A 27953-nucleotide genomic window follows, 5' to 3' on the forward strand; every position below is an offset into this window, starting at 1 on the left:
AGTATTTATTTTTTTTAAAGTAATCAGTTTTGAAGTTTATCTTTTAAACCCATTTGATTGCTGATCAAATTAAAATTGTATTTCCTATCATTTTGGGAGTCATAGGCTATATTAAAAATATAGCACAGCAAAGTGACTCAGCCATACACATACATATATCCATGAAGAAACTTTAAATTATACTTGGCAGTTGTTTTAATAATCTCTCTCTCTCTCTCTCATTTTACATAATGAGAATTGAAGCCCGCAGGAATTGGCATACTGTGGTCAGCAGGCCAAATCCTGCCCATTGTCTGTTTTTGTAAATAGGGTCTTACAGTCATGCCCATTTAAAAAAAAAAAAAAATCTAATGAAAGTGAACTATTCTCTTTCCAGAGACATGTTCCTTTGTTCAGACACAACAGTTTTGCCCCAAATTCCAGGAGTTCACAGACCTTCCCTGCAACCCTTGCCTGGATTCCACGGTCCATTAGACTGTCAACTGGGGTCCATAATGATGGAGGAAGACTTGGGAGGACTGGAAATAACCAGTTGGCCCCATGTAAGAGCAGCAAATGGGAAAGCTAATGGGTCTTGCAGTATCAGCCCCAGGAGAAGAGAGATTAGGAGTAGTTATTGCAAAGACTCTGCACCGGTCACACCAGCAGTGAAGATCTGGTTTTATCAAGAAAGGAACATGATGTCAAAAGTTTGTTCTTTGGTGAAGGATCAGTAGATAGAGAGAGGTCCATCTGGGTGTTGGAAAGAACTTTCTAATAATCAGAACTTCAGTGACATACCTGATAGATCACAGTTACATGTAGGCGCACGTTTTGAAATGTCTTGTGCCTAATTGCAACTTTACTCTTTTTTCACCCACTTGAATATTTACTTCCTTACACTAAGTTCCTTGATATGGATAACACTGAGTAAGGTTGTTTTATTCCCCCCTTTTAAGTTATTCTCGGTTACATAGTTACTGTGGTATAATAATAGGAAGAGCCTGAGCTTTCAGAAAGACCTGGATTCAAATCCTTGCTCCACAAGTTACTGCTGAGTTACTACTGGCTCTGAGCCTCCCTCTCTTCTCTATAAAACAGAGTCACATCTGGCCTACTTCAAAGATTCTCAGGCTGTGTAATGGCCTGGTACACAGTAGATGCTCACCAAAAATGAGTTTCCCTGCAGTTCCTCCGGCTTTGAGAATCTGAGACCAGGTCTCTCTGATGATTCAGACCCAGCTGTAAGAAAAGCTTGGTCTTTTTTTACTATTCAAGGTGCAAAGTTCATTTTTTAAAAATAAACTTTTTAATCTTTAGATAATTGTAGATTCACATGCAATTGTGTGAAATAATACAAAGATCTCGTGTACATTTCCCCCAGTTTTTCTCAGTGGTAATATCCTGTATAACAATAGCACAACCAGAAAATTGACATTGATATAATCCCTTTGACCTTATTCAGATTTCACCAGTTTCACATGCATTCATTTGTGTGTGTGTGTGTGTGTGTGTGTGTGTGTGTGTTTAGTTTTGTACAGTTTTATCATGTGGGAATTTGGCAAAGTTCATTTTTAAAATCAAGGTTTCTTTTTCTGTTGGATTCTGAGGGTTTTCATGTAAGAAGCATGTTTTAGAAATTTGGAATTTAAGAAATGTCTATTAGTTAACATTGCTGTGCCTTTGGAACAAGTTTTTTTCTTTCTGTGTCTTTGTCCTTTTTTTTCATTCTCTCACCAAATGAAAATAGTTTATTGTGATCATAAAATTTAGGCAAAGTATACTACAGAAAATTATAAAGAAGAAAAGAAACACCTGCAATCCCAACTCAAGGAAGAAAATAATGTTAGAATTTTGGTGAGCATCCTTCCCAATATATTTTATAATACATGCTGTTCTATATAATATTTTTTCCAATGTTCTATAATGCTATCCTTTGTGGTAGACTTATTTTTAGTAAGTTTTAAAAAATAATGATAAATATCATTTTAATAGTTACATAGCCTTTCATTCTTTGAATAAACCATAATTTGTTCATGCCCTATTGTTTTTTTCCTCTTCTACAAGTGTAGTGAACTACATTTCAGTGCACATTCTTATACATTTAAATTTGTGTTCAATTATTTCCTAAGAATAAATTGTTAGAAGTGGAATTTGTGGGTCTGTTGAGTATCTACATACAAATGTATGTACGTTTTCACACACTGCCCTCTCACACAGGAGTGTGTGAGACTGCCCATTCAGCAACATGTTGATCAACAGTAGATGTTATTAAACTTTTAAGCCTTTGAAATTTAGTAAGTAAAAATATCCCTTCTATTTTATTTTTAAATATCTTTATTATTTTTGTTGATTTTAAAAGGATTACACCCTGTTATAATAAGTTCAAACAAAACAGAAACTATTGAGAATGAATTCTTCCCTGAGATATAATCACTGTTGTTTGACATAGAACTTTTAATTTTATAGATGGGTTACATCTTGGTTACTTATATATACTTTTCACTAAACAACATATTTTGGATTTTTTTCCATATTAGCACATGCAGCTATACTCTAGTCTTTTAGTCAATTGCATAGGACTCTGTTATATTGATAAAATATTATTTTGGTATTTCCACCTTTTCCTTCATACTTGTTAACTAAAGGAATATAAATTTTTGCCTACTTGTCCATTTATTTCCTTATACCAAGTTCCATGAAATGGAGTTGCAGGATCAAAGGATTTACATTTCTTAAATAGTTTGATATATGTTAGAAAGGTTAACTAAGTTTTAAGTCTCATCATGGAAAATAAGAATGCTTATTTTCCACATCCTTTCCACGTCCTGTAATATTGAGCACTATAATTTTTTTAGTGTTTACCAGTAAGATAGGTAATAGAGATATTTCTTTTTTTGTGACTTACCTGTTCATATTCTTTACCCACTTTTCTATTAGATTGTTTACCTTTTTCTTTCTGACTTGGATGAGTCATTATCATTTAAAAACACCAATCCTTTGTTGTTTACATCACCTTTTAAATTTTAATTAATTAATTTATTTTGACTGCATTGCGGTATGTGGGATCTTAGTTCCCTGACCAGGGATGGAACCCATGCCCCTGCAGTGGAAGTGCAGAGTCTTAACCACTGGACCACCAGGGAAGCCCCCTGCCAGTTTACATTTTGATGTACAAAGGTTTTTAATTTTTATGCAATTAAATCTTTTATGTGTTCTGGGGTTTATATCTTGCTTAGGAAGACCTTTCTCGGTATGTTAATACTCTCTTCTATTTTATTTTAGTTTTTATTTGACTTAGAAAATATTTGGATGTTTAATCTACCTGGGATTTATTTTTGTGAATGGTGTGAGGTAGCCGGTTGCCCCAAGAACATTTATTGGACAATCTGTTCTTTCCTTACTTATTTGAAACAGCTTCTTTCTTACATACTAAATTCTCAGATACCCATAGATCATCTTCTGGACTCCTCTTATGTTCTGTTGATCTATTCATCTTTTCCTAAACTAGTAAGTATTTTAATTGCTCCAGCTTTGTAGTTTATTCTGACATCTGGTAGGGCATTTGGGATAAATTCGCTTTTTTAAAACTTTCAATCTTCCCACTCAGGAGCAGAGTTTATCTCTCCATTTATTCAAGGCTTCTTTCGTGTCATTTAAAAAATGTCTGTGATTTTCTTCTCATAAATTGCTCTACATTTTAAGAGTTTATTCTTGGGTAACTTATATGTATTGCCATATGAATAGAATCATTTCCCCAAATATATTTTATAACTGTTTATTGCAGGTCTACTGAGAAACTACTGATTTTTATATTGATCTTGTAACCACTAGAATAACAATTAACTCCATGAGAGTGTACTGTGTGTCTATCCTTACCACAGCTCTGCCTAGCCCATGGCCCAAATATAAGAATATCTGGGCCACTTTCTTATGATTTTTCCAGTTGATGACGTATCCTCTAGTTAGTTTATGTTACCATCTTTCAAACAATAATCATTGCTTTTTATTGGGGTGGCCAAAAAGTTCGGGTTTTTGGTAGGACGGTAGGAAACCCGAACCAACTATTTGGCCAGCCCCAATAACGTATGAACCTTGGATTTCTTTTTCGTGCTTTTGTGCAATGGCTAGAACTTCCAGAACAATGTTGAATAACAGTGGCGAGAGCAGGCATTCCTAGGGGGTTTCCACCAGTTGGACAATCTGGGGTTCTCCCTGGAGGGAGAGGTACCAGGACCCAGTAAGCTCTTTAAGAGTAGGTCATCACCCGGGAATCCGAACCCTTAGACGAGCACGGCTTGGGGGAGCCCGGTTAGCAGAAGCCTGTGGCAGGGCGCGGAGCTGGACCCTCCTGGGACGTCCCAAATCCGGGCCAATACCAGGTTTGGGTCCCGGAAGGGGTGCGGGCTCCCTTTCCAGGGAGCAGAGGTGCCGGCATGGTTGCTGTTTTTCCAATAGCCCTCCAGTCTACGCAAGCTTTTGCTCTTCCGCTTACAGACGCATCGGCCCCCGCCAAGGGGTGGGCAGGGCAGGGCCGGGCGGGCTGGCGCGGGGCCCTGCGGTGCTGGAATTCTGGGTGTGGCTGCCCTCTCGGCGCCGGGTGGCGCTGGGCTCTCCAGCCCTTCCAAGGGCTGGCGCAGAAAATGGACTTGTGGTTCGCGGGCTGCGGCAGAGATGCGCCAGGGGTGAGGAGCGTCAGGTGAGGATGGCTGGGGAAGGCTGGACCAGGCGGGGAAGCTGCGGGCAAGGGCAGCACCCACTCCCTCCCCGACTGTGGACACCCCGCCCAGGGAATCAGGAGAGGGAGGTACAGTCCCATCCCCCAGAATCTCCGTGGTCTTTCACTGGGAGGAAGGCAGGATCCGAGGTTGGTGGGGCGCTGAGCTGGCCGGTGGCCTGGGCTGCCGGCTGTGCTCGGCAGCATCCTCACTTGGGCTCAGAGGCCTCTCCTCACAGTCCGTCCCTGGGATGCAGTCAGCAGCGTGGGAGAGAGAAAGGAGGGGCAGGCCTTTAGCACCCGAGTCTGGATTCAGACCCCCACTAGGGCACCAAAATGGTCCTGGCTAAAGCTGCAGATCCCCTCCTTGTTGCTAAAGTTACTTAGACTGCCTTCCAGTCCTCCCGCTGTTTGGCCTCTCAGCAAACTTCACTGCTTTCCCATTCCTCCTTTTTGAAGTACTCTTTCGGCTTCCATGACAACCTATACACCTGGTTGTTTTTTTTTTTTTTTTTTTTTTTTTTTTTTTTGCGGTATGCTGGCCTCTCACTGCTGTGGCCTCTCCCGTTGCGGAGCACAGGCTCCGGACGTGCAGGCTCAGCGGCCATGGCTCACGGGCCCAGCCACTCCGCGGCGTGTGGGATCCTCCCGGACCAGGGCACGAACCCGCGTCCCCTGCATCGGCAGGCGGACTCTCAACCACTGTGCCACCAGGGAAGCCCCACACAGTCTTTAAGTGCTGTAATTCTTGAGGTCCCAGGCTACTCTCCTTCCCCTCCCTCTTCCCCATCCTCCTAGTGGAGATATAATTCACACACCATAAAATTCATCCTTTTAAAGTGTGCCGTTCAGTGGCTTTTACTGTATTCACAAAGTTGTGAAACCATCATCACTGTCTAATTCTGGAACAGTTTCATCACCTCCAAAAGAAACTCTATGTGCATTAGTCACTTCCCATTTCCCCTTCCCTCCAGCCCCTGGCAACTACTAATCTACTTTCTGTCTCTGTGGATTTGCCAATTCTGGACATTTCCTGTACGTGGAATCATACGATATGTGGTCTTTTGTAACTGGCTTTTCATTTAGCATAATGTTTTTAAGGTCCATTCATGTTGTAATATGTATCAGTACTTCATTCCTTTGTATGGCTGAATTATGTTCCACTGTATGGGTATACCACGTTTTGCTTATCCATTCATCAGTTGGGTATTTGGGTTGTTTCCATTTTTTGGCTATTATGGTAATAATTATCATAATGCTATGAGCATTCCTTTTTTTAAAAACTTTAAAAAATTGAAGTATAGTTGATTTACAATGTTGTGTTAATTTCTGCTGTACAGCAAAGTGGTTCAGTTATACATACATATACATTCTTTTTCATATTCTTTTCCATTATGTTTTGTCACAGGATACTGAATATAGTTCCCTGTGCTCTAAAGTAGGACCTTGTTGTTTATCCATCCTATATATAATAGTTTGCACCTGCTAATCCCAAACTCCCAATCCATCCCTCCTCCACCCCCTTCCCCTTTAGCAATCACAGGTCTATTCTCTATGTCTGTGAGTCTGTCTCACAGAGAAGTTCATTTGTGTCATACTTTAGACTGCACATATGAGTGATATCATACGGTACCTGTCTTTCTATTTCTGATTTCACTTAGTATGATAATCTCTAGGTCCATCCATGTTACTGCAAGTGGTATTATTTCATTCTTTTTTATGGCTGAGTAATATTCCATTGTGTATATGTACCACATCTTTACCCATTCATCTGTTGATGGACATTTAGCTTGTTTCCATGTCTTGGCTATTATAAATAGTGCTGCTATGAACATAGGGGCGCATGTGTCCTTTTGAATTGTAGTTTTGTCTGAATATATGCCCAGGAGTGGGATTGCTGGATCATATGGGAATTCTATTTTTAGTTTTTTGAGGAACCTCCATACTGTTTTCCATAGTGGCTGTACCAGTTTACATTCCCATCAACAGTGTAGGAGGGTTCCCTTTGCTCTGAGCATTCTTGTACAAGATTTTGTGTGCCCATATATTTTCAGTTTTCTTGGGTATATGTACCTAGGAGGAGAATTGCTGGGTCATATAGTAAACGTTTAACCATTTGAGTAACTACCAAACTGTTTTCCAAAGCAGTTGCACTAATTTACAATCCCACCAGCAATGTGTGAGGGCTCCAGTTTCTCCTTATCCTCACCAACACCTGATATGAATTACAGTCTCTCAGGGGTGTGAAGTGGTATCCCATTGTGGTTTTGATTTGTATTTCCCTGATGACTAATGATGTTGAGCATCTTTTTGTGTACTTATTGGTCATCTGATATCTTCTTTGGAAGAATGTTTATTTAAACATTTGCCCATTTTTAGTTGGATTATTTGTCTTTTTATTTTTCAGTTTTGAGTTCTTTAAAAAGATTTTGTGGTTAAGAAAAACACATAACATAAAATTTACCATCTTAACCATTTCTAAGTTCATTTGTACAGTTCAGTAATGTTAAATATACGTATTCATATTGGTGTGCAATCAATCTCCAGAACTTTTTCACCTTGCAAAACTGAAACTCTGTACCCGTTAAATAACTCTCCATTCCGCCCCCCTCCTCCAGCCCCTGGCAACCACCATTCTACTTTCTGTTTCTATGAATCTGACTACTCTAGGTACTTCACATAGGCGGAGTCATACAGCATTTATAGTTTTGTGACTGACTTTTTTCACTTAGTATGACATCTGCAAGGTCATAAGAGTTTTTCATATATTCTAGATACTAGTCCCTTATCAGATGCATGATTTACAAATATTTTCTCTCATTCTATGAGTTTCCTTTTCACCTTCTCAATATAATTAGCAGCACAAAATCTTCTAATTTTGATGAAGTTCGATTTATCTATCTTTTCTTCTGTTTCTTGTGCTTTTGGTGTCATAGCTTAGGAGACCATTGCCTAATCAAACAAAGATTTACACATATGATTTCTTCTAAGAGTCTTAGCTCTCCCACTTTTGAGTTATTTTTTGTACATGGTGTGAGATAGGGATCCAACTTAATTCTTTTGCATGTGGATGTCTAGTTGTCCCCGCACCATTCATTGAAAAGACTATTCTCTCCCCCGTTGAATCAGTCTTGGCACCCTTCTCGATAGCTTCTCTTCTTTATGTACCCACTTTCCCTCGGGGATCTTCCTAGCTCCTGTACCCATCCATGGGCCAATAACTCAGAAATGTATCCCTTCAGCCTGGACCTTTCTTCTGAGCTCCTTACTCATATGTAACTGGATATCTCCACTTAAATGTTTCTCACACATGTTTAAGACTGAACTCATGATTGTTTCCTTCAAATATGTTCTTTTTCCAGTATATTTTCCTCTCTTTTGTCTCAGCAAAACACAGCAGTATCCTGCTTGCAATCCAGAAATCTAGAGTCAGGTTTGACACTTCTTACCTTATGCCCCACATCCAGCTGATCACCAAGTCCAGGTTGGTTCTACTTGGAAATATATATTGTGAATCTATCCCTCAACCTCCATCACCACCACTGCCACCAAGTCTGAGACCTCATCTCTTTGCTGGAATACAGTCTCCTAACTGGTCTGTCTCCATGGAAAATTCTAAATATATACAAAAGAGGAGGAGAGTTGTAGGAGGGACCCCCATGTATTCATCACCACTAACTACAATAACCACCAACATCAGGTTGTCCCTATTACATCAGTACTCATCCTGTGCTCCCCCTGCCCCACACCCTTTGGATTACTTTGAAATAAATCTATGTATTAGAGTGATCTGTGACCACGCCCAGGGATGCCAGCTCAAACGGATGCTGCTCCATACTCTTTAACGTACAAAGTTGACAGTGTATTTCCCCTTTTAAATCCCTTCATTGGTTCCTCATAGCTTTTCTTTTCTTTTTTTGTTTTTTACTATAAACAACTTTATTCATGGACTTTCATATAAGTATAAAAGTGATGGATATTAAAATCACACTTTCACATACATTTTCCAGAAAAAGCCAATTCCTGTATATACTGAAAATCAGATATCAAAATCTGGGGGCCCAAAGTCCCCAGAAGAAACCAGTTGCGGGGGTAAGCAGCTATATCTAGTGTCTCCGACTCCATTTCTGCAGCGCAAAAGGCCCCCCCCCGTAGTTGTTCTTTTTGTTTGTTTGTTTGTTTTTTGCGGTACGCGGGCCTCTCACTGTTGTGGCCTCTCCCGTTGCGGAGCACAGGCTCCGGACGCGCAGGCTCAGCGGCCATGGCTCACAGGCCCAGCTGCTCCGCGGCATGTGGGATCCTCCCGGACCGGGACACAAACCCATGTCCCCTGCATCGGCAGGTGGACTCTCAACCACTGTGCCACCAGGGAAGCCCTACCCCCCATAGTTTTTAAGAGAATGACAAAAACCCTTATTGGGGCCCACAAGACCCTGCATGATCTAGCCCTGCCAACCTCTCCAGCCTCATTGCTCATCACTTCACTATTCACCTCTACCCTCCAGACACAAAGGCTGTGTTTATATTTCTCATATGTGCCACACACATCTGGCCTCAGGGCTTTTGCACATCATACACCCTCTAATAAACCCTCTACAAGGACCCCTTCCCAACACCCTCCAATCCTCCCCACCCCGACCCTGCCAGCCCCTCAGTCTGATTAGCATCCATTGGCTATCAGAGCAAATGCTGCTGCTGCTGCTTCGGGGGGTCTTCCCCACTCTCCATGGGTGACTCAGGACTCCTTGACAGAGGTCCTCCTAGGACGCTGTGCTTTGCCTTCGTAACGTACTTACACAGTTATACTTATGTATCGGTCTCTATAAATATTTGTTTCATGTCTACCTCTCCCACTGGGCATTTTGGGGATACTAGCGTGCCTTATCCCTCTTCGTATACACAGCACTTACACAGAGCTGAGCGAGTACAGGCATTCAATTGGCATTTGTAGGATGGAGGCAGAGGGGCCGGCAGCCCTCTGAGGGCTTCTGCCAGCCTGTCCTGGGATTGGGGTTTTTCTGACCACGGAGAGCCAGTGGCCATCTGCCCCCTCACCCAGTTCCTGGCTAGGCTTTGTTATTCCCTCAGACAACATATGCTTTCCCTCCTGTCTTGAGACTTTCTTGCCCCTTTGCAGAGGAGTAACTGAGGCCCAGAAGGGGAGAGTGGCTTCTCCAAGGACCCACAACAGTGAGAGGTACTTCTAGGCCTGCGTCCTGTCTTCCTGTCCCCACGCCCAGGCTCTTCCAGGACACTGAGTCTGCTCGAGACTGCCTGTGCCCTGACAAGAGCCAGGTGGGCCCCCAAAGCCAGAGTGATTCTGAGGTGGGTGTCCCCGGGTGGTTGGAGTTGGGTATGCTGGATGCTACCCATGGATGGACAGAGCTGACTTGTCCCGGGAGTAGCCACACCTCCAGGCAGCCTTGAGTGGGGGTGAGCATCTGAGGGTGTCTGTGGGCCCTCCCCTCAGCCTGCCGGGCAGAGGGTGGCCCCCAGGAGCACAGGGGTGCTCTGTTTCTTCATGAATGCAAGTCTGTGTTTAGACCTGAATGACCAGCTTCTTGTCTGGAAACAGCCAGGCCCCAAGTGGCCTGCCAAGAAAAAGTGGTCTGTGACCAGGTCCAGGGGTGCCAGCTCTCACAGATGCTGCTCCGGCGGTGGGCACTGTGGGAGGAGGCCAGCAACAGGCAGGTCGCTCTCTGCAGAACCAATTCCCTGCTCCATCGTAGCCGGGGCTTTGTAGGAAATCCTGCGTATCCCCAGGAGCGAAGCTTCCAGGTTTCAGCCATTTGTCCATCTGTCTCCCTGGTGACTGTTGTCACTCTGCAGGTCTTTGAGCTCTGGCCAGGAAGGGGGCAGCAACTGCTGGCCTCGTACCTCTGGTGGAGAGAGAAGAGAGGGTGGGATCCTGAGTATGGTTGGGCCTGAGCTGTGGGAGGACCTCTGGGCCCCAGGGGATAGGACGCAGTCCGTGGATGCCACCCAGGTGTAAAGAGGGCCCTGCCCGCTGCCACTGTCCCAGGGGAAAGGTTCAGTCACGCAGGACATGTATGGAGCTTTGCGGGTGCAGTGGGGGGCCCGGTGGTGTCCTCATCTCTACTTCCCATGGGGAGCTCACCTCTGGGCATCCTTCAAGGGACATGATGGGAGGGTAGGGGGGCAACTCAGCTCTCAGTGGTGTAGGCAGGGGTGGGAGGCCCAGCGGGCAAGGCTGTGAGAACCGGCCCCCTTCCCCAGGCCTGGGCCGTGACCAGTCTCAGATCCTCACAGCGGCCCTGACCATCTGCAGGCCAGAGAAAGGATTCTCCCCATTTTAGAGAGGAGGGAGGAGACTCAGAGGGAGATGCCTGGGGGCCACCCGGAGGGTCAGGGGAGCCAGAGGCAAACTTGAGTGAGTTGTTCTCACTCCAGGCCGCGCCGTGTGTTTTGTGGGACTCTAGTTCCCTGGCCAGGGACCGAACCCAGGCCCTTGGCAGTGAGAACGCAGAGTCCCAACCTCTGGACCGCCAGGGAATTCCCTTACTCCAGGTCTTATGTTGGTATCCTGAGGCCCCACTGCTGCTACACAAACTACACAGAGGGGTTTTCCACAGGGAGCATTTGTCTCTTCGGTAAACAGTTATGGAGCACTTACTGTATGCCTGAGGTTGTGCGAGGCCCTGGGGTAAGAGATGAATATGACAGTCTAGGGGGGAGACTGCCGCATCAACAGGTGATACAGCAAAGGAGGCTATCTGAGCAGAAGTGGGCACAGGCGGGGGATAGCTCTGCTCTCCCTGGAGGTACAGGCCGGCCAGGCTTCAGGGAGGAGAGGTCCTGGGGGGTGAGAAAGAGGGGTCCCTACCTCGGGCAGCAGCAGCTTAGCTGGGCAGGGCCCAGGCAGACCTGGGAGGGGGGGCTCCTTAGCGCAGCTCCCGAGGGCAGGAGAAGCGTCAGCCTGAGCACTTTGCTCCCAGATTCTGTCCGCATGAGGAGCAGGGCCTTTCTGGTGTGCTGAGAGCCCAGGCCTGGGTGGGAGGTCAGGGAGAAGGGAAAAGGGGTTGGGGCCCTTTAACCAGGGCTGGTCCAGTCAACCAGGCAGCTTGGCTGCTGAGAGTGGGAGATGGGGCCAGCCTTGCCCCTGGCCCTCCCAGCTCTCATTGGATGGGAGGACCCAGGGTTTCTGAGATCCCTGTAGGTAGAAGGAGTTCTTGTTAGCACCAGCGCTCAAAGGGGTCCTTGTTCAGGCTGGATCTAGCCGCCCCCAGAGGGCTGGGCCAGCCCACATCTTCCTAGCAACTAGCTCATCCAGTGTGTTTGGTTCTTGGAGTAAGGGAGATAAAGCCTAGGGGGTTCTGATCTAGGGAACCCCACTTCCCAGAAGGGCTCCCACATGATCATCTCAGCCCAGTAGACACCCCCTCCATTTCCCCTAGTCCCCCTGTACTGGGCCTGTGGGGAGAGCGGGGGCCTGGCCCTGCAGCAGGGAGAGCTCTAGGAAAGGGCAGAATTTGGGTCCCTCGAGCGCTCCAGGCACGGTAGAAAGAGTGCACACTTTCAGCCAGACTGGATTTTGAATTCGAGCTCCACTGCTTTCCAGTTACGTGGTCAGGAGCAAAGTGCTTTGCCTCTGTGGGCCTCAGTTTCCTCATCTGTGATGGGAATGGTGCATCTCTCTTGCATGACTAGAACTGGACTGAGATTAGAGGAGATCATGAGCCAGATCCATTCACCTCCTTCCCCCTGGGGGCTCCATCGTTAATGGGGCCAGACTTGGTCTGAACTTTCTTCAGAGGCTTCTTCCCTTTCTTGGTCCTGAAGGTGCATTGCAGGTATGGTACCCCCAGGTGTGGGTATCAGCCGTCTATGGAGTCCTGGCCCTGCCAGCGAACCCAGCTGAGCCTCCCTTCTTCACCCGTGAGGTGTTAAGTTGTACTACCTGCCCCACTAGTTGCGGCGAGCGGGGGCTGCTCTTCGTTGCGGTGCGCGGGCTTCTCATTGCGGTGGCTTCTCTTGCTGCAGAGCATGGGCTCTAGGCGGGCGGGCTTCAGTAGTTGCAGCACTTGGGCTCAGTAGTTGTGGCTCGCGGGCTCTAGGTCACAGGCTCAGTAGTTGTGGCACACGGCCTTAGTTGCTCCGCGGCATGTGGGTCTTCCCGGACCAGGGCTCGAACCCCTGTCCCATGCATTGGCAGGCGGATTCTTAACCACTGCGCCACCAGGGAAGTCCCATCATGTCTTAAAGGACATCACATGTGTGCCCTCGTTTGTGGTCTTCGGGCAAACCAGGTATGGGGGTTTTTGGTCTTGGCTGCAAGGGCCGGGGCATTGGGAGCAGCTGGAAAGTCAAGGAGCAGCCGCGGGGAGCGGACCCTCTTCGCTGTCTCCCAGGGCGGGGCTTGGCCCACAGCCCACCTGCTTCTCTCTTCACTCTCTTCCTCATTCTAGACCCAATCTCCAGGTGCACCTGGTCAGTCTGGCCCAGGACACCTGCGGCTCTCTCCTGCCTGTTCACTGCCTTTGGCCCGCCTCCTCCACCTCCCGTATTTCCCAGTTAGGATTCATCAGAAAGGGATCCTGATGGGCCAGCTCAGCTTTTCATTCTTTTTTTAAAAATTTTTATTTTAATGTGGACCATCTTAAAGTCTTTATTGAATTTGTTATAATATTGCTTTTTAAAAAAATATATTTTGGTTTTTTTTTGGCCGCAAGACATGTGGGATCTTAGCTCTCCGACCAGGGATCAAACCCGCACCCCCTGCATTGGAAGGCAAAGGCCTAACCACTGGACCGCCAGGGAAGTCCCTCAGCTTTTCATTCTAAAGAGGGCGCTGGTCAGCTTGCGGGTGGCTTTGCTCGGGTCTGGAGCACCCCCGTGGTTCTATCCTGTAGCCCGGGTCATCTGTACAAACTGGGTCTCCACATTCCCTGTCATTTCAAAGCTGCCACAGGTAGTAAAGGGAAACGAAGCATATTCCTGGCCCAGGGGTTCTCAGACCAGCTCCTGGGAAGTGGGGATTGTGACTAGGCTGAGCACCTGCCCCACCCTGAGTCCTTTGCCAGGGCTGCTGAGCAGGACAGACGGATTGGGGCCCAGCATGTGGCCCCCAACTCAGAGCCACACGCCCTTACACTCAGTGTGGAATTCAGTTATGGGATTCTCTCCCCTTCCCTAATGGGTGGAAAAGGTGAAACTTGTCCTTGTTGTCCTAGGTATGGATTATCAGCTTAAAAAAATAAAAAGTGAGGTGCAGCCTCTATGTAAGAAATAATAGAGTTATTTTTTTGCAAAAGGAGATTGCCTTTCCACTTCAAGTTTCAGTGTATTGACGACGAGCCTGTCCACGTTATTCCAGTTTCCCTTGGGGAGAGGTCTTGTCAGCCATTTTCTGGGCTGTACTTCGGGCCAGTGGCCCTGAGAGAAAGATTGGGGGGGGCTCTTGGGCAGGACACAGTGTGGTTCAGGGCTGGACGCTGCCACACGGGAGGGCTGGCCTTACTTCCTTGACAAAACTCAGGAAATGAACTCTGCGACCTTAACAGATGAAGGAAATCTCTATTAAGAGCGTGATTCCCTGTTTTGCCAAGGATGTTCCTGGAACTCCAGAGGGCCGGGTGAAGGCACAGGAGGGTCCGGAGCCCAGGTCCGGAGCCCAGGTGGGAGGACTGGCCTCGGAGACCAGGAGGTATGCGTCTCCCTCTGAGCCCCAAACAAAGGAGGGGTTTAAAATCACCCGAGAGCTTTTAAAAGCCTGAAGCTGAACCTCATGACCCAGCAATACCAACCCTAAGTGTTTACTCATAGAAACGAATACTTGTGTGCACAAGACACGAGGTGCTGAAATGTTTATAGCAACGGTTTTGTAACAGGCAAAAACTGGAACCTCAATGGTAAAATGCCCCCCAACAGTAAGATTAATAAATCAGTTGCAACATGTCCATATAATGGAACTCTAAACATTAGTGAAAATGCAGAGTTGGCAGCCACACACAACAGTGTGGATGAATCTCACCAGTGTGTTGCCGAGTAAAAGAACACGTACCACATGATTCCATCCACAGAAAGTCCCCGAAGAGGCAAAGACAATCTGTGTTGTTGGAAGTCGCGTAGGTGGTTCTCTTTGACCGGGGGGTGGGGGGTTGGGAGTGGGCAGTGAGACTAGAAGGCGTGGGAGGGGCTTCTGGAGGGCAGCTTCTCCGGTATGCACCGTTTGTGAAATGCGTTGCACGGTTCACTTACTTTGTGTGCACTTTTCAATATGTAAAGTACACATCAGTAACAAGTTAAAAATACATAGTTACCTAAATGCTACCCCCAGAGGTTCTGATTTAACTGGTTTGAGAACAGAGCTCAGGGATCATTTTTCTTTGGTTGGTTTTTTGAAAAGCTCTACAGGTGATTCTAGTGTGTACCCGGCAGGCTACCCCTCCGAGTTAACAGGATGATCTTTTTTCTCTGTGAAGTAGGTGGTGAGCTGTGTGCTGAGATGTAGAGGTGGGGTGGGGTGAGGGAGCCTGGGGGAATCTGGAGGCGCCCCAAGGTCTAGGCTGCTGAGCCCCAGTGGTGGACATTCCTTCCAGGACACGCGCCCTCAGCTCCCTGTCCCTAGATGGCTCTATTCGCCGTCTCTGGCTTTGCACTCTCAGGGGCCTGCTGCTAAGATGGGTTTTCTTTCTTTTTTTTGGCCGCTCCACGTGGCTTGCGGGATCTTAGTTCCCCAAGCAGGGATTGAACCCCGCCTGGGCAGTGCCAGCGCGGAGTCCTAACCACTGGACTGCCAGGGAATTCCCTAAGATGTGTTTTCTGTTTGGAAAAGGTCTCTCCTTGGAGCTGATTGGGACCCACGTCCTGCACGAGTGGGGGGAGCTGGCCCTGGCCTTGAGAAGAGCTGACAGGACCCACAGGACACTCTAGCATCTCAGGTGTCCACTAGAAGACAACTTGGGAGAGTGTGGACATCCCCCTGGGGGAGGAGACACCTGAGGGGACCCTCCAGTGACCACAAAGGCCCAGCTGGCTCCGGCTGCCAGGCCTGGCCGAGTTTTCTGCTTCAGCACCAGCCATGGGCACTGCTGCTGCCCGAGGCTTGAGGAGCGAGGGGAGGGGTTGCCCTGTGGTTAGGGAGGGTTCTGGTGGTGGAGCTGCGACAGCCCAGTGGGGTGCAGCCAGTGAGCACTGCTGTGGGGCTGGGAGGGGCCCAGCCTGTGCTTTTCCCCAAACACCCCCTCCCATCCTTTCCGAGCCACTTTACCCTTTTCCGTATGTCCTCTGTCTCCCACCCAGGCTCCTCTTTGATCAGTCAGCCGGCGCGGATTGAGTGCCTGGCGCTGCCGTGCCGGGCTGTCTGCCTGCTCCACAGGCCAGGGCTCCTGGAAGGGAGGGTCCATCTGTGGGTGACCCCCCTCCACTCCTGTCCACCACCCCTCCCCTTACTGCTGGGCATCCATCATTCTCTGTGCCTCCTTCACTCTTACTGCGTGGCTTTAAAATTTTTAATTAATTAATTTATTTTTGGCCGCATTGGATCTTCGTTGCCGCACACGGGCTTTCTCTAGTTGCGGCGAGCGGGGGCTACTCTTCGTTGCGGTGCGCGGGCTTCTCATTGCGGCGGCTTCTCTTGTTGCTGAGCACGGGCTCTAGTCGCACAGGCTTCAGTAGTTGTGGCACGTGGGCTCAGTAGTTGTGGCTCGCGGGCTCTAGAGCGCAGGCTGGGTAGTTATGGCGCATGGGCTTAGTTCCTCTGCAGCATGTGGGATCTTCCCCGACCAGGGCTCGAACCCATGTCCCCTGCACTGGCAGGCGGATTCTTAACCACTGTGCCACCAGGGAAGTCCCTACTACCCGGCTTTTTTTCTCCCCTCCTCCCTCTTGAAGTGTCATCGTGTCCCTTTCTCTGTCTCTCCTTCACTCATTCATTTAGCAAACATTGGGCACCTGCTGTGTGCTGCTGGTACAGAGATGTAGAAGACACACCCCTGGTGGAGCTCAGATGTCTAAACAGACAAGCACACTCTGGGGTGGTAAGGGCTGGAGCAGCAGCGTGCAAGAAGGGACCAGGGACCATAGAGGAGGGATGACCAGCTCTGCATGGCGGAAAGCTGGGAAGGCTTCACAGAGGAGGTGATGCCTGATCTGGGCTTTGAAAGACGACCAGGGAATTCCCCAGGTAGATAAGTATGGCAAGGAATTCCAGGAAGAGCAAACATGCAGGGGTGAAGGGCCACCGCTGAGCTGCAGGGGTGAGGCTGGAAAGGAAGCAAGGAAGGTCAGGAAGGCCAGGTAGGAGGCAAGAAGGAACTACAGGAGGAAAGTCAGCAGGAGGGGGGCAGGCTCAGATCTGGGCCCCAGGTGGCTCTGTTGGCAGTGTGGGTGTGGGAGAGTGCCAGGTGTGGAAGGGCAAGGCTGGGGGCAGGTGTAGTTAGGAAGCTGTTGCCAGCATCCAGGAAGAGGATGATGGTGGCCTAGGCTTGCCTGCTGTAGCAGGAGTGGAGACAGTAGATGGTACGGTGGGTCGGGTGGTGCCAGGCTCTCGGGGCCTTGGCGGTTGACTGGTTGCAGCGGTGGGGAAGAAGCGTGAGTTGAGGATTCTGGCTTGGGTAACTGTGGAGGTTCGGGCCTTTCAAGGGGCAGCAGGTTTGGGGGGATGATGCTGAGCTCACTTTGATGGATTCGTCTAGATGGCAGGCTCTGCCACTCTGGAGGGACGAGGTGTCATATTAGGGATTTATCTACCTGGTGTGGATATTTTGAGCCCAGGGGAGGCATCCACAGCATGTGTCAAGTGTCCCATGAAGCTTCGTCTGTGAGGTCCCTAGGAAGCAGCTAGACTCAGCCTCTCTGGGTCTTCTCTGCACTGCCTCTCTCTCCCTCTCCTAACCTCTCTGTGTCTCCCCTTTCCTTCTTTTTTTTTCCGGCTGTGCTGCTTGGCTTACAGGATCTTAGTTCTCCGACCAGGGATTGAACCCGGACCCTTGGTTGTGAAAGTGCGGAGTCCTACCACTGGACCAGCAGGGAATTCCCTGTGTCTCCCCTTTCCTGATGGGCCTGGCTCCTCTCCCGACGTCTCTCAGTGCTAGCTGCCCGTCCCCTCCCTCTCAGCAGCCCCCTGGGCTGGGCAGGCTCATACTGGGTTCATGGGGTGATAAGCTCAGTATTTGTGGAAGGAATGAAGGAATGGGCAGTTAGCCTGAGTTCCCACTTGGGCCAGCAAGGCCTGAGGGCAGGGCAAGCACAAGTTGTGTCCTCTGGATCAGCATCTTGCCTTTGGACCAGGCTCAGCAGAATGAAAGGGCCTCATCTGAGGAATTTTCAAACCTTTTCTACCCCCTTTAATGTCCAGCATACTGAGCCTCCCGTGCTCCATCACCCTCATGACAATAATGACATTTTTTTGTGGCTTTGATTGAAAAAATAGATACGGTTTTGAAGACCCTTGATATTAACTCCATAGTCTGCATGTGGAGGTGTGATGGGGCTGGATGGGCAGCGGGTATGGTTCCCAACACACATAGCAAGAGCAACTAGGTTGAGGAAGGCTCTGTGGGAGCGGACAGAGACTGCCAGCAGGGGGCGGGGACCCAGCCTGGCCCCTCACTCTCCAGCGCCCTGCTCTTGCCACCTCCTTCGTCTGGGTCAGGGCCCTGTTGGTCCTTGGGTGGACCCCACCTGCCTGGTTCTGTTGGTGAATTCTCGATGACTATCACCCCAGACCTAGCTTTTCCTCTGACTTTGCTCCCATCTCTTTATTTTTACTCATCTAAACAAATACTATGGGAAAGAAGACGAATCAGTAGAAAGTCTGACTTGAAGGTGATTTTGAAAGCAGTGCATTTCGGCCATAGCCAGGGTCTCTGTACCAACAGCATTATCAGGATGGCCCGGAGGGGCTGATTTTAATCGATGGACATGAAGGATTGGCTTGTGACCATAATGTTCATCACATGAAAAGGGGTTGCTTTGAGTTTGAACATATTTGAGTCATTTACCCCAAGGGACTCCTGTTTTCTTACCGTTATTTTTTTCATGGAGATGCTGTAGGAATCATGGCAGCCTTTTTTTGTTATTCTCATGGCCCATCTCTCCTCCAACCTCTGTTCTTGATCTCACTTACACTGTCCACACAGTCCTTCCTCAGACATGTCACGTCACGAGTGCCTGCTTCACGCTGGTGGTGCCCCAGGCTCAGGGGCTGCGATGTTGCAGGAGGTGTCCTGGAGCCCCTGGAGGTGGGGAGTTAGAGCTCACACACAGGTGCCTGAGAGGGAGCCTGGGGTTCGGGGCTGAGAGCCTGCAGTAGGGCTCATCACTAGGCTGGGGGAGGACTGACGGAAGGCGCCCCTCCCTGAGGTCACATTTGAACCTAAGGATGGGTTGGGTTTAGAATCTATGCAAAGGCATGATTATCACGCAGGGTTAGATGATGGAAGCCAAGCAGGATTATAGTCCCACTCAGCTGGTCAGGCTCAGCTTCCTTTTCTCTGGGAGTCCTGCTATAACTCTTTCACTGTGTGTCCTCTGAGCTCCTGCAGCCCTGACAACTCGTATCACACTTTCCAGTGCCTGAATGACAGGCTCCCTGCCTCTGAAAGCATGATCAAGTTCCTCCTTCTTCCTCTTGGGGTCTTGTTTTATCCTTGGTCCCCAGGGCTGGAGTGTGTTCCTTAGAGCGGAGCCCACACCCATCTCCTCCCTGGTGGCCCCGTGGGCTCCTGGGCTGCAGGGTTCAAGGTCTCTAAGGCTCCGTGATTTGACTTGTACACACTCTGCCTCAGGGGCCTCTCTTATCTTCAAAGCAAGAAAGAAACGGAGAGATGAAAGAGAGGGATGGGATGGGCCGCACAAAAATTAAACACAAGTACAGCAACAATACCACAGAACTGAAAGGCAAATGGGGGAAGTATTTGCAAAAATGATAAACTAAGGATTAATCTTCTCAACAAAGAAGGTATACAAATCAATAAGAAAGACATGAAGATCCTTATAGACAATTCACAGATGAAATCCCAGTGGTTAATATGTATTTGGCAAAAATGTTCCACCTGTCAATAAGCAGAAATAGAAATGAAAACAATATATTTTCACCTATCAAATTTGCGAAGGTGAGAAAAAGATCATACCAGTGTACGGCCTGGATGTAGGGCAACGGGCATCCTCATATAGTGCTGATGGCCATGCTCGTTGGTGCAGCACCTGGAAAGCATTTTGGAAGTGGGTCTAAAGATCCTGAGAAATGCTCATCCTCCATCCACAAATTTCACTTCTGAGAATCTAACCAAGGAATGAATAGTGACATGGGGAATTTCTCATGAAATTATGTTAAGCAAAAATAGGGCATACAAATTATATGATATATAATCCCCCTTACGTAAATTATATATTTATGCATAAATGTTTTCTTTGGGTGATTTTGGGGGAATTTTTTTCTTATGGGTGATTTTTGATCATAATGCTTTATATATTTTATATTTCTCATATTTTCTATAATAAGCATTAAAAAAATCAAGGGGGAGAAGTCCCTGTGAAATGTGTTATGATGGACCCAAATAAATTCAGAAATTAACTTTAGGAGTCAAAGGGTGTCACATCGCTAGCACAACCTGTCACTTTGAAAGATTCAGGACATACATGATATGTGCACCAAAACTCACCGTGAGGTTGAGGACAGAGGTCATCAGGCCACACGGCTGTGGCTGGGCTCATTTGGCGGGTAAGATCACCTGGCTCTTTGCTGTGTGACACTGGGTACAGCCTGTCCCTGGCAGGTCTCAGTTTCCTATCTGTACAATGGTAGGGTGGGAGGAGGGTCAGATTAATAATCCTGGAGGGGCTTGGCAGATCTTGGCTAGGCAGTAACTCTTCTTTAATTAATTAATTAAATTTATTTTTAAATGTAATTTTATTTTTTAAAATATTTATCTATTTTGGCTGCACCGCGTCCGGGATCTTTGTTGCTGCATGCATGTGGGATCAAGTTCCCCGACCAGGGATCGAACCCCGGCCCCCTGCGTTGGGAGCGCGGAGTCTTACCCACTGGATCACCGGGGAAGTCCCGGTAACTCTGTCCTTGAAGAAGAGAATTTGACTTTGCCTGGTGACACTGCCGAGAGGGATGGAGCGCTGGGATCTGCAGGTTCCAGGTTCCAGCTCCTTACCTGCTGAGAGACCAGTGCACAGACCCCGTTACCTATTCACGACCACCACACTGCCCTGCCTTGGCCCTGCTTCTTGGCCACCCTCTCTTCCCATCACCCCTGGGCCCACTCAGCTGCGGCTAGTTTGCCTGCTCAAGCTTTAGTCTTTCTGCTCTGGAGGAGCAGGAAGGGGAGGACCCTAGGCTTTGGAGCTGTTTAGTGGAGGCATGAATTCAAAAGCCTTTGGGGAGCCCCACCTGCCTATGGAGAGGGTGTCTACCCCCTCTCGGGCCCTCTCTATGGGACATTTTTGTGATGGTTTGGCTCTCAGGTCTGAGCTACCCTGATGGTCTGAAGGCATTGAGGCCACTTCCTGGTGTGGGGCATCCCCGCCCCCTAAGCCCACACTCAGCTGTGGGCTGAAGTTCATGACCACATCTGCGCAGTATCAGCTGCTCAGCCTTGATAAGGCCTCCTGTGCTCAGAATCCTTTCCCAGAAGCTGATGGTTTAAGGTAATACTGCCTGGGCTCCTCCGAAACTTTTGCTTTTGGTCTGGAGCAAGTCACAGGGTCCTCCCTCCCAGGTGCCTTCTCAAGGGTGGGGCTGGAGGCCTAAGAGCTGCCTGGGAGATTGATTTTCCTTCATACCCAGGCATAAACTGGACTTCACGCTTCCAGGAAAGACAGTGAGTGAGTCTCCGCTCTGTCAGTTGCCCTGAAGCCCTGCCTGGGCTGCTGCCTCTGGACTGTGACATCTTCAGCGCACCTTGAATAGCAGGGCCGGTCTTGGGTAGGGGGCAGAGGCAGCTGCCCTGGACATGGTGGAGCTGGCTGGGAAAGGTGTCCCCAGAAAGCCCCCCTTCCTGATGAGGGCCTGTTTCTCCTCAGTATTCAACAGGTGCACGGAAAGACGGCTTCTTTGAAGAGCACAGAGAAACTAGGCAGGGTCCAGAGACTCCGAGGCTCCAGGTGAGGCCCCTCTCCCGATCAGATATACATACTGATTGGGGGTGGGAAGCCCTCTGGAGGTGACCTGTTCGAAAGGGGGCCTTAAGGCTGCGTCAGGGGGTTAGGTTGGGCATAGGCTGCCCCGGGCCTCTTCCTCCCACTCCCAGGCCTGTCCCAGCGCACTGGGACCTAGCAGAGTCCAGGCTTCTCGGGTTACCAGCCTCCTCCCTGCCCACCTGTCCTCAGGCCAACCTGGCCGGGGCAAAAGTTTGCGTTTCAGCACCACCCCCTCTCCGCCAGCCCTGGTAGCTTCCGTCAGGTCAGGTGAGTCTGCCCAGCCCCTCACTGCAGAGCTGCAGGCCCGGGGAGAGGGCAGTCCTGCTGGGATCATGGCCCATGGCCAGGCCTTGGAGCCGTGAGGCTGACGCCCCCACCCCACCTGCTCCCCATCCCTGTGCCTCCTGCTCATTCACTCTGCGGTCCGCTCCTCTGCTTGCGCCTAGGTCAGAAAAACGGGAGAGGGCTTTTGACACTCAGGGGTGGGCAGCTCTGGGACATCGAGGCTCAGGCCGAGCACACCTCCTGGGGGCGGCTGCTCACAGCTGTCGGGGAAGAGGGCTCTCAGCGACCCCTCCCTGCCTCAGGAGTGCCCCTCCCCAGGGCGAGCTATGCGCTCGCTGTGAAGGGCCCCAGCCTCCGATCTCTGCCCCAAGCTTGTGGCTTGAGGCCAGGACAGAATTGGCACTAAGGATGCATGGGTAGGACTTTGAGGGTTCCTTGTCCCCGGAATGGCATGTCTCCTTTGCAGTATGCACTGGCCAGAAGGCTTGAAGGGTGAAGACATAAAGAAGTGCGGCCGAGAAGGGGTAAGTGTGGGGAAGCCGACTTCTCACTGCCCACTGAGAGAGGGGACCCGGGCTGCCTGAACTTGGTGACTGTTGGCTCCTTGGCCACAGGCCTGTCACCAGGAAACCTAGTGGGTGTCCCCTCCTGGGTGGGAGTTGTGTCCTCTTCCAGCCCTAGGCTGCCTGTCAGGACCTCGCGTCACCAGGAGACAAGCTGTGCTTGGAGCTCAGCCCTCCACACCCACTGGCTGCTTACCCACTACTTCATGCTAAGTCACCGCAGGACCCCCACCCCTGTGGCCTTATTTGCTGGTGGCTGGAGCAGGGCCCTCTTGTGGTCCGATCTCCTGGGACTTCTCAGACCCAGCTCGTGTGTTTGCAGACGCTACTGAGAAAATACAACCAGCAATATCACAAGCTGTTTAAGGACATCCCCATGGAGGAGGTGGTTCTCAAAGGTGAGCTGTCTCCCCGGGTGGCTGGACAGGCACCTGCAGTGCCCAAGGCCCAGGTCCTCTCCCCCAGAGCTTCCAGGCACAAATCAGATATGGGAACTGGCTGCTCTTTGAACGTGCCCTTTTTTTCTTCAAAAGTGTGAGAAGAATGGGCTGATTTGAGATATGAAGTTGAATTTACAAAAATTTTCTTGAGGAAATGTTGGGGCTTCCAAATCTTATTTCTGTTCTGCTCTTATCAGTGTCTATTCTCTCCTGCTCAGGCCTGCCAGGGAGTGTGTGGGAGCATTTGCACAATCAAGGCCCTCTCTCCCTGGCAGGGCAGGGCAAGGAGTTCTGCCTGTGGAGGTGAACATCCAGGCTTAGGGGACCAGGGCAGAAACCTGCCGGACCTTTTGGGGCATGGATGGAGGAAGAGGAAACATCTAGCAGTCTGGTGGGGTGGGAGCGGTCAGGAGTCACAGGAAAGGATGCTAGGGTACTGGGTTGCTGGGGCCTGGGATTGGGAAGGGTACTGAGGAGGACAGTCCCCGAGGCTGGACTCTGGACTCCTGAGTGGGAGGACCCAGGCCCCGGGGCTCCCGGGCTGGCCTTGCTCACGGCAGTCTCCTGTGACTTCCCAGTGTGCTCCTGCGCCCTCCAGAGGGACCTCCTTCTCCAGGGCCGGCTCTTCATCTCCCCCAACTGGCTCTGCTTCCATGCCAGCCTCTTTGGCAAGGATATCAAGGTAGTAATAAGTGGTAAGGGCTGCCACAGCCCAGGGAAGAGACGCCCCTGCCCTGTGGGCGCACCTCAAGTCAGGCCTGTCCCTCCACACGCTGACACTTGGTGAGGCTTCTCACTGTAGGGCATCCCACCTGGTGTCCAGGGCAGCAGCCCCACCCCTTCCAAACAGGGGCCCCCATCTAGACTCCACATCTGGCCTGAGCGGCCTGAACAGTTCACTGCCAAATTATTCTGCCTACGGGTACCTCCAAAATGCCTTCAGAATCAGAGTGGGATGTCACACTTAGGGGGGCCCGAAAGTGGCCACGGTGCATGGTGGCTCAGGGAACTCTGTTACTGCAGTATGGGATTCACCAGGGCAACCATCCTTGCCTCCTGGATGATGGGGTGAGAGGCCGGAGCAGCGTGTGCGGCCAAGGGGTGGGGGATAACTGATGGGAGCCTGCGTGAGACGATGGAGGCTCAGATACTCTCCCACATGGGACCAGACATCTCCACGGTGCTCGTGCTTGGGTCACTGCCAGCTGTGGCTGGCGCCCTAAGCAGGAAGCAAAGGGACTGTGTCCTTGGGGGTGAGTCCTGAGAGAAGAATGCCTCTCCCCCGTCAGGTGGTCATTCCCGTGGTGTCTGTGCAAATGATCAAAAAACACAAGATGGCGCGGCTCCTTCCCAATGGCCTGGCCATCACCACCAACACCAGCCAGAAGGTCAGTGAGATTCTGGGCCAGCGCTCCCTTGTCCTTCTCCCCATTCCAGCTCTAGGAGTCCACAGCTTGACCCTGGCACTCTCCCAAGTCTTTATTTACCTTGCCTCTTTCTGTTCTCTTTGTACGTTCTAGTATGTCTTTGTGTCACTGCTCTCCCGGGACAGTGTATATGACATGCTGAGGAGGGTCTGCACCCACCTACAGGTACGAAGCTTGGGGTCAGGGCTGTTGTGGGGGGGTGCTGGCCCATCTCCCCGGCACAGGAAACGGGGAGTAACGGGCTCAGGCTCAGTGAATCAGAGGCAGTCCTTGGACCATGTGTCTATGCTTGTGAGCCTTTTTGAGGCCACTGGGCCCTTGTGTGTCCCCACGTATAGCCCTCACTTGTGCTTCCTTGGTGCACAGACGGGCAGGAGCACGTGGCCACTTCCCAATATGCCTACAGCTCGCTCTTGCCTATGGTGAGGAAGGGGGAGGGCAGCAGCTTGGGGGAGTATGTTGCCTTGGCTTTGCCCTCTGCTCCAGCATTAACTAGGGATCCCCCTGCAAACTTATCTGACCTAAAGTGGCTTATTTGGAGGTAAAGCTCTCTTGGAGAGTGTTAATACCTCCCCATGCCTGACTTTGGCTGTTCCAGATGGACAAGTGATCCCTGTTCCCTTCCCTCCTCAGCCTTCCAGCAAGAAGAGTCTGAGTGCAAGAGAATTTCTAGAGGAACCTGAGTGCGAGTCTCTGGTGAGAGCTGAGGCTGGGGGCAAAAGTGGCTGGCTTGAGATTGCCTGTGGTTCTAAGGCTTCAGGGCCTCCCAGGCAGGAGCCCACAGTGCAGAACTGGGGCAGCAGGCTCAAGAGCCAGTGGCCATGCTGTGTCAGGGGGTCCCCTAGACCCACCACGCTCCATACCATGCAGAGCCACTATGTCCCGGGCAGATGTGCTAACTTCCTGAGCAGAACAGATGCCCAGCCCCCGGAACACTGCCCAGGTTGGACCCTATACCTTCGCGGGTACAGAGCCAGCAACCCATCCTCTTTCCTTTAGCAGTCAGGAGGGCCTTCAAGGGGCTGGAGATGTCCCTGGGGAAGAGCGCTGAAGGCAGTCAGAACTGAGGCAGGATCCTTTTAGATTGGCCAAGGTCCCAGCTGTTTCTTTTGCTCCTGGGATCCTGGGTAAGCAGAGTTTCTAGAGCAGGGGTGGGGGGTGGAAATGACCCCAGGGTGTTTGAAGTCTACTTGAGTAACTATTAAGCGTTTAGCCAAGCATACAATACGCGCAATGCCATGCAGGGGATGGAAGGCAATGTTCGCCTTTTTATTGATGGGGACCTTAAGTCAAGGTCAGTGACATAGGGTTAGAGCCCAGATTAGCAGGAGTCACAACTTATTCCATCTAAGATATACAGTGCCAAGCTGTCTGGGACTCAGCCGATCTGAACAAGTACCTGGGATGGCTCATGTCTTAGATTCCACTGTGGTTCTACACTAGCAGTCTTCAAAGACACCATTCCCTGGAAGAGTGGCTGGTCACAGCAAGGGAGCAGATGAGACATGTGATTGCTATGGCAGTGGTTTCCCCGCTTCTGGGCACCTGCTTTCATGCTTGCTAGGCATCCATATTGATAATATCTGGAAAGGCTTTGATCAATCTAGCGTGAACCCCTTAGGGCAAGTGAGGTCCCAAGGGCCATGGTGAGACAGCTTCTCCTGCCTTCTCTGCAGGAAGTCCTCATCCCTGAGATGAAGTGGAGAAAAGTGTGCCCTGCCTCCAGGTCCCTGTCCCTCCCAGACAACATCCCTTGTATCCCTCGGGCATCCATGGACTCCACGGATGACTTCTTCCCCTCCAGGAAGCCTCCGGGGTCTGGTGAGTTCAGCGTGCTTGTCCATGGCAACTGCTTGCAAAGACCAGGCTGTCCCGCCTCCCACTTCTGCAAAAAGAGGTCATCACAGCCAGCAGGGCTTCTGAGAGCTGTTTCTTTCTTTCTCCAAATCCATAAGGGAAAGCCAAGAGCCAAAGCGGCTCCAGAGAACATGGGCGGGAGAGTGGGTTGGGGCCCTGCCTTCTGCCCAGGAAGATGCCTAATGCCGTCCTGTTGCAGAGAACGCTGACTATGAGGAGAAGAGGCTGGAGGACGAGCCCCAGAGCAACGGGGAGCAGAGGCTCTGGGATCACGGGCTCCTGAAGGTCTTCCTCGTGCTGTAGGTGGCTGTATGGAGGGTGGTGGGTGTCTGAGTGTTTAGAGCCAGGGCCTTGGTGTGTGGGGAGGTCAGTGTCCAGAGCGAGGGGAAGGTTCTGAGTCAACTGCAAGCTCCCGGGTGGCATCTGGCAGCCGTGCAGCAGGCTCTTCTAGAGCAAGATAAAGTATTTCCAGTTTTCATCCTTACAACCCTGTAATTTAGGGTTAAGGCTGTGGAGAGGGGCAAGACATGAAACTGTTGAAGAAAGAAAAAGTTGCACAGGATTGGGGAGGAGGAGGGTTGGCAAAATCTGAGAGGCCCATCAGATAGACTAAGGGAGAGCCGTGGCCTTCCCGCTGCCCACCATTGGGGTGTTTTCTGGAAACCCAGGCTTGTCTGTAATTCTGCCTAAGTATATCAGTGAGCATGGTGAGATGTTTTATGAAGAGCCAGCCCCTGGATTCCCTCACCTCACCTCATCACCTTCCTCTGGCTCTGCTGGCTGGGTTTTGACTGTCAACCTCAGCACTTGCTGGGGGAAGGGCTACCACCTTAGGGGGTAATCTTAGTGGCCTTGCAGAGGGGGTGTAGGACCAAGGTGGCTGGTCAGAGGGAAGGTGGGCTCAGCTGAAGGACCCAGAACTCCTGCTGGGCTTCAAGGACACCTCCATGGGGACGAGTCTCAGGACCCCCATGTGGCCCTCTGAGAAAAAAGATGCCTAGGTCTAGAACGTAACTGCAGGCAAAAGGTTCTTTAATTCTTCCAACTGCAGGAACTAGCTTAGTCCCACTCCTATTTTGGGGGATTCTGTAAAAATGCCCCGTTTCTAGAAGAGAGATTCAATTCCTCCTTACCCCTCTTTCTCCAGGACCTGCTTCTTGGTCATGTCTTCATCGTACCTGGCGTTCCGCATCTCCCGGCTAGAACAGCAGTTACGCTCCCTGAATTGGGGCGGCTCAGTCCCTGGGCACAGGTGATGCCCTTTCTCTTTCTCATGCTTCTGGGATTGAGGGTTAAGGACAGCAGCCGAAACCTATGGCCAGGCTGCTTGTTAGTCTGGCTGGTCTTGGCCTTGCCCTTGAGCTGGCCTGATGGCCCTCAGCAAGGTTGGGCAGGGTACACAGATCCCACCTGGACCCCCTCTCACGGGTGGACAAAGTCTTCACTGACTCGTCTGCCTGCCTTCTAGGCCCTCTGTCTGACCTGGTCATCTCTCCTGTGTGCAGGTAACAGCCACTTGGCCTTTGTCCCCACTCCTCCAAGAAGAATGCTCTGGGTGCTCAGGTGCCAC

The 27953-nt window shown here is 50.2% G+C and overlaps 1 protein-coding gene and 1 long non-coding RNA gene across 2 annotated transcripts; one reads left to right on the top strand and one right to left on the bottom strand.

The window, feature by feature from the left end:
- The first annotated feature begins 4546 nt into the window (after positions 1-4546).
- Positions 4547-27639, top strand: GRAMD2A (GRAM domain containing 2A). The gene is given in 12 exon segments (XM_032622678.1): positions 4547-4678; positions 14263-14360; positions 21695-21775; positions 22563-22620; positions 22982-23057; positions 23678-23781; positions 24389-24487; positions 24620-24691; positions 25160-25222; positions 26203-26564; positions 26566-26682; positions 27531-27639. Coding segments are annotated over 9 exon segments (1059 nt in total). The 5' UTR covers positions 4547-4678; positions 14263-14360; positions 21695-21775; position 22563.
- Positions 16573-26149, bottom strand: LOC116748953. Its single transcript, XR_004348452.1, has 3 exons — positions 25926-26149; positions 20702-20826; positions 16573-20451 (listed from the first exon to the last, which is right to left on the bottom strand). It is a non-coding gene; the product is annotated as an uncharacterized LOC116748953 (long non-coding RNA).
- Positions 27640-27953: the final 314 nt, after the last annotated feature.

The sequence above is a fragment of the Phocoena sinus genome, chromosome 2, assembly GCF_008692025.1.
Source record: "Phocoena sinus isolate mPhoSin1 chromosome 2, mPhoSin1.pri, whole genome shotgun sequence".
NCBI lineage: Eukaryota > Metazoa > Chordata > Mammalia > Artiodactyla > Phocoenidae > Phocoena > Phocoena sinus.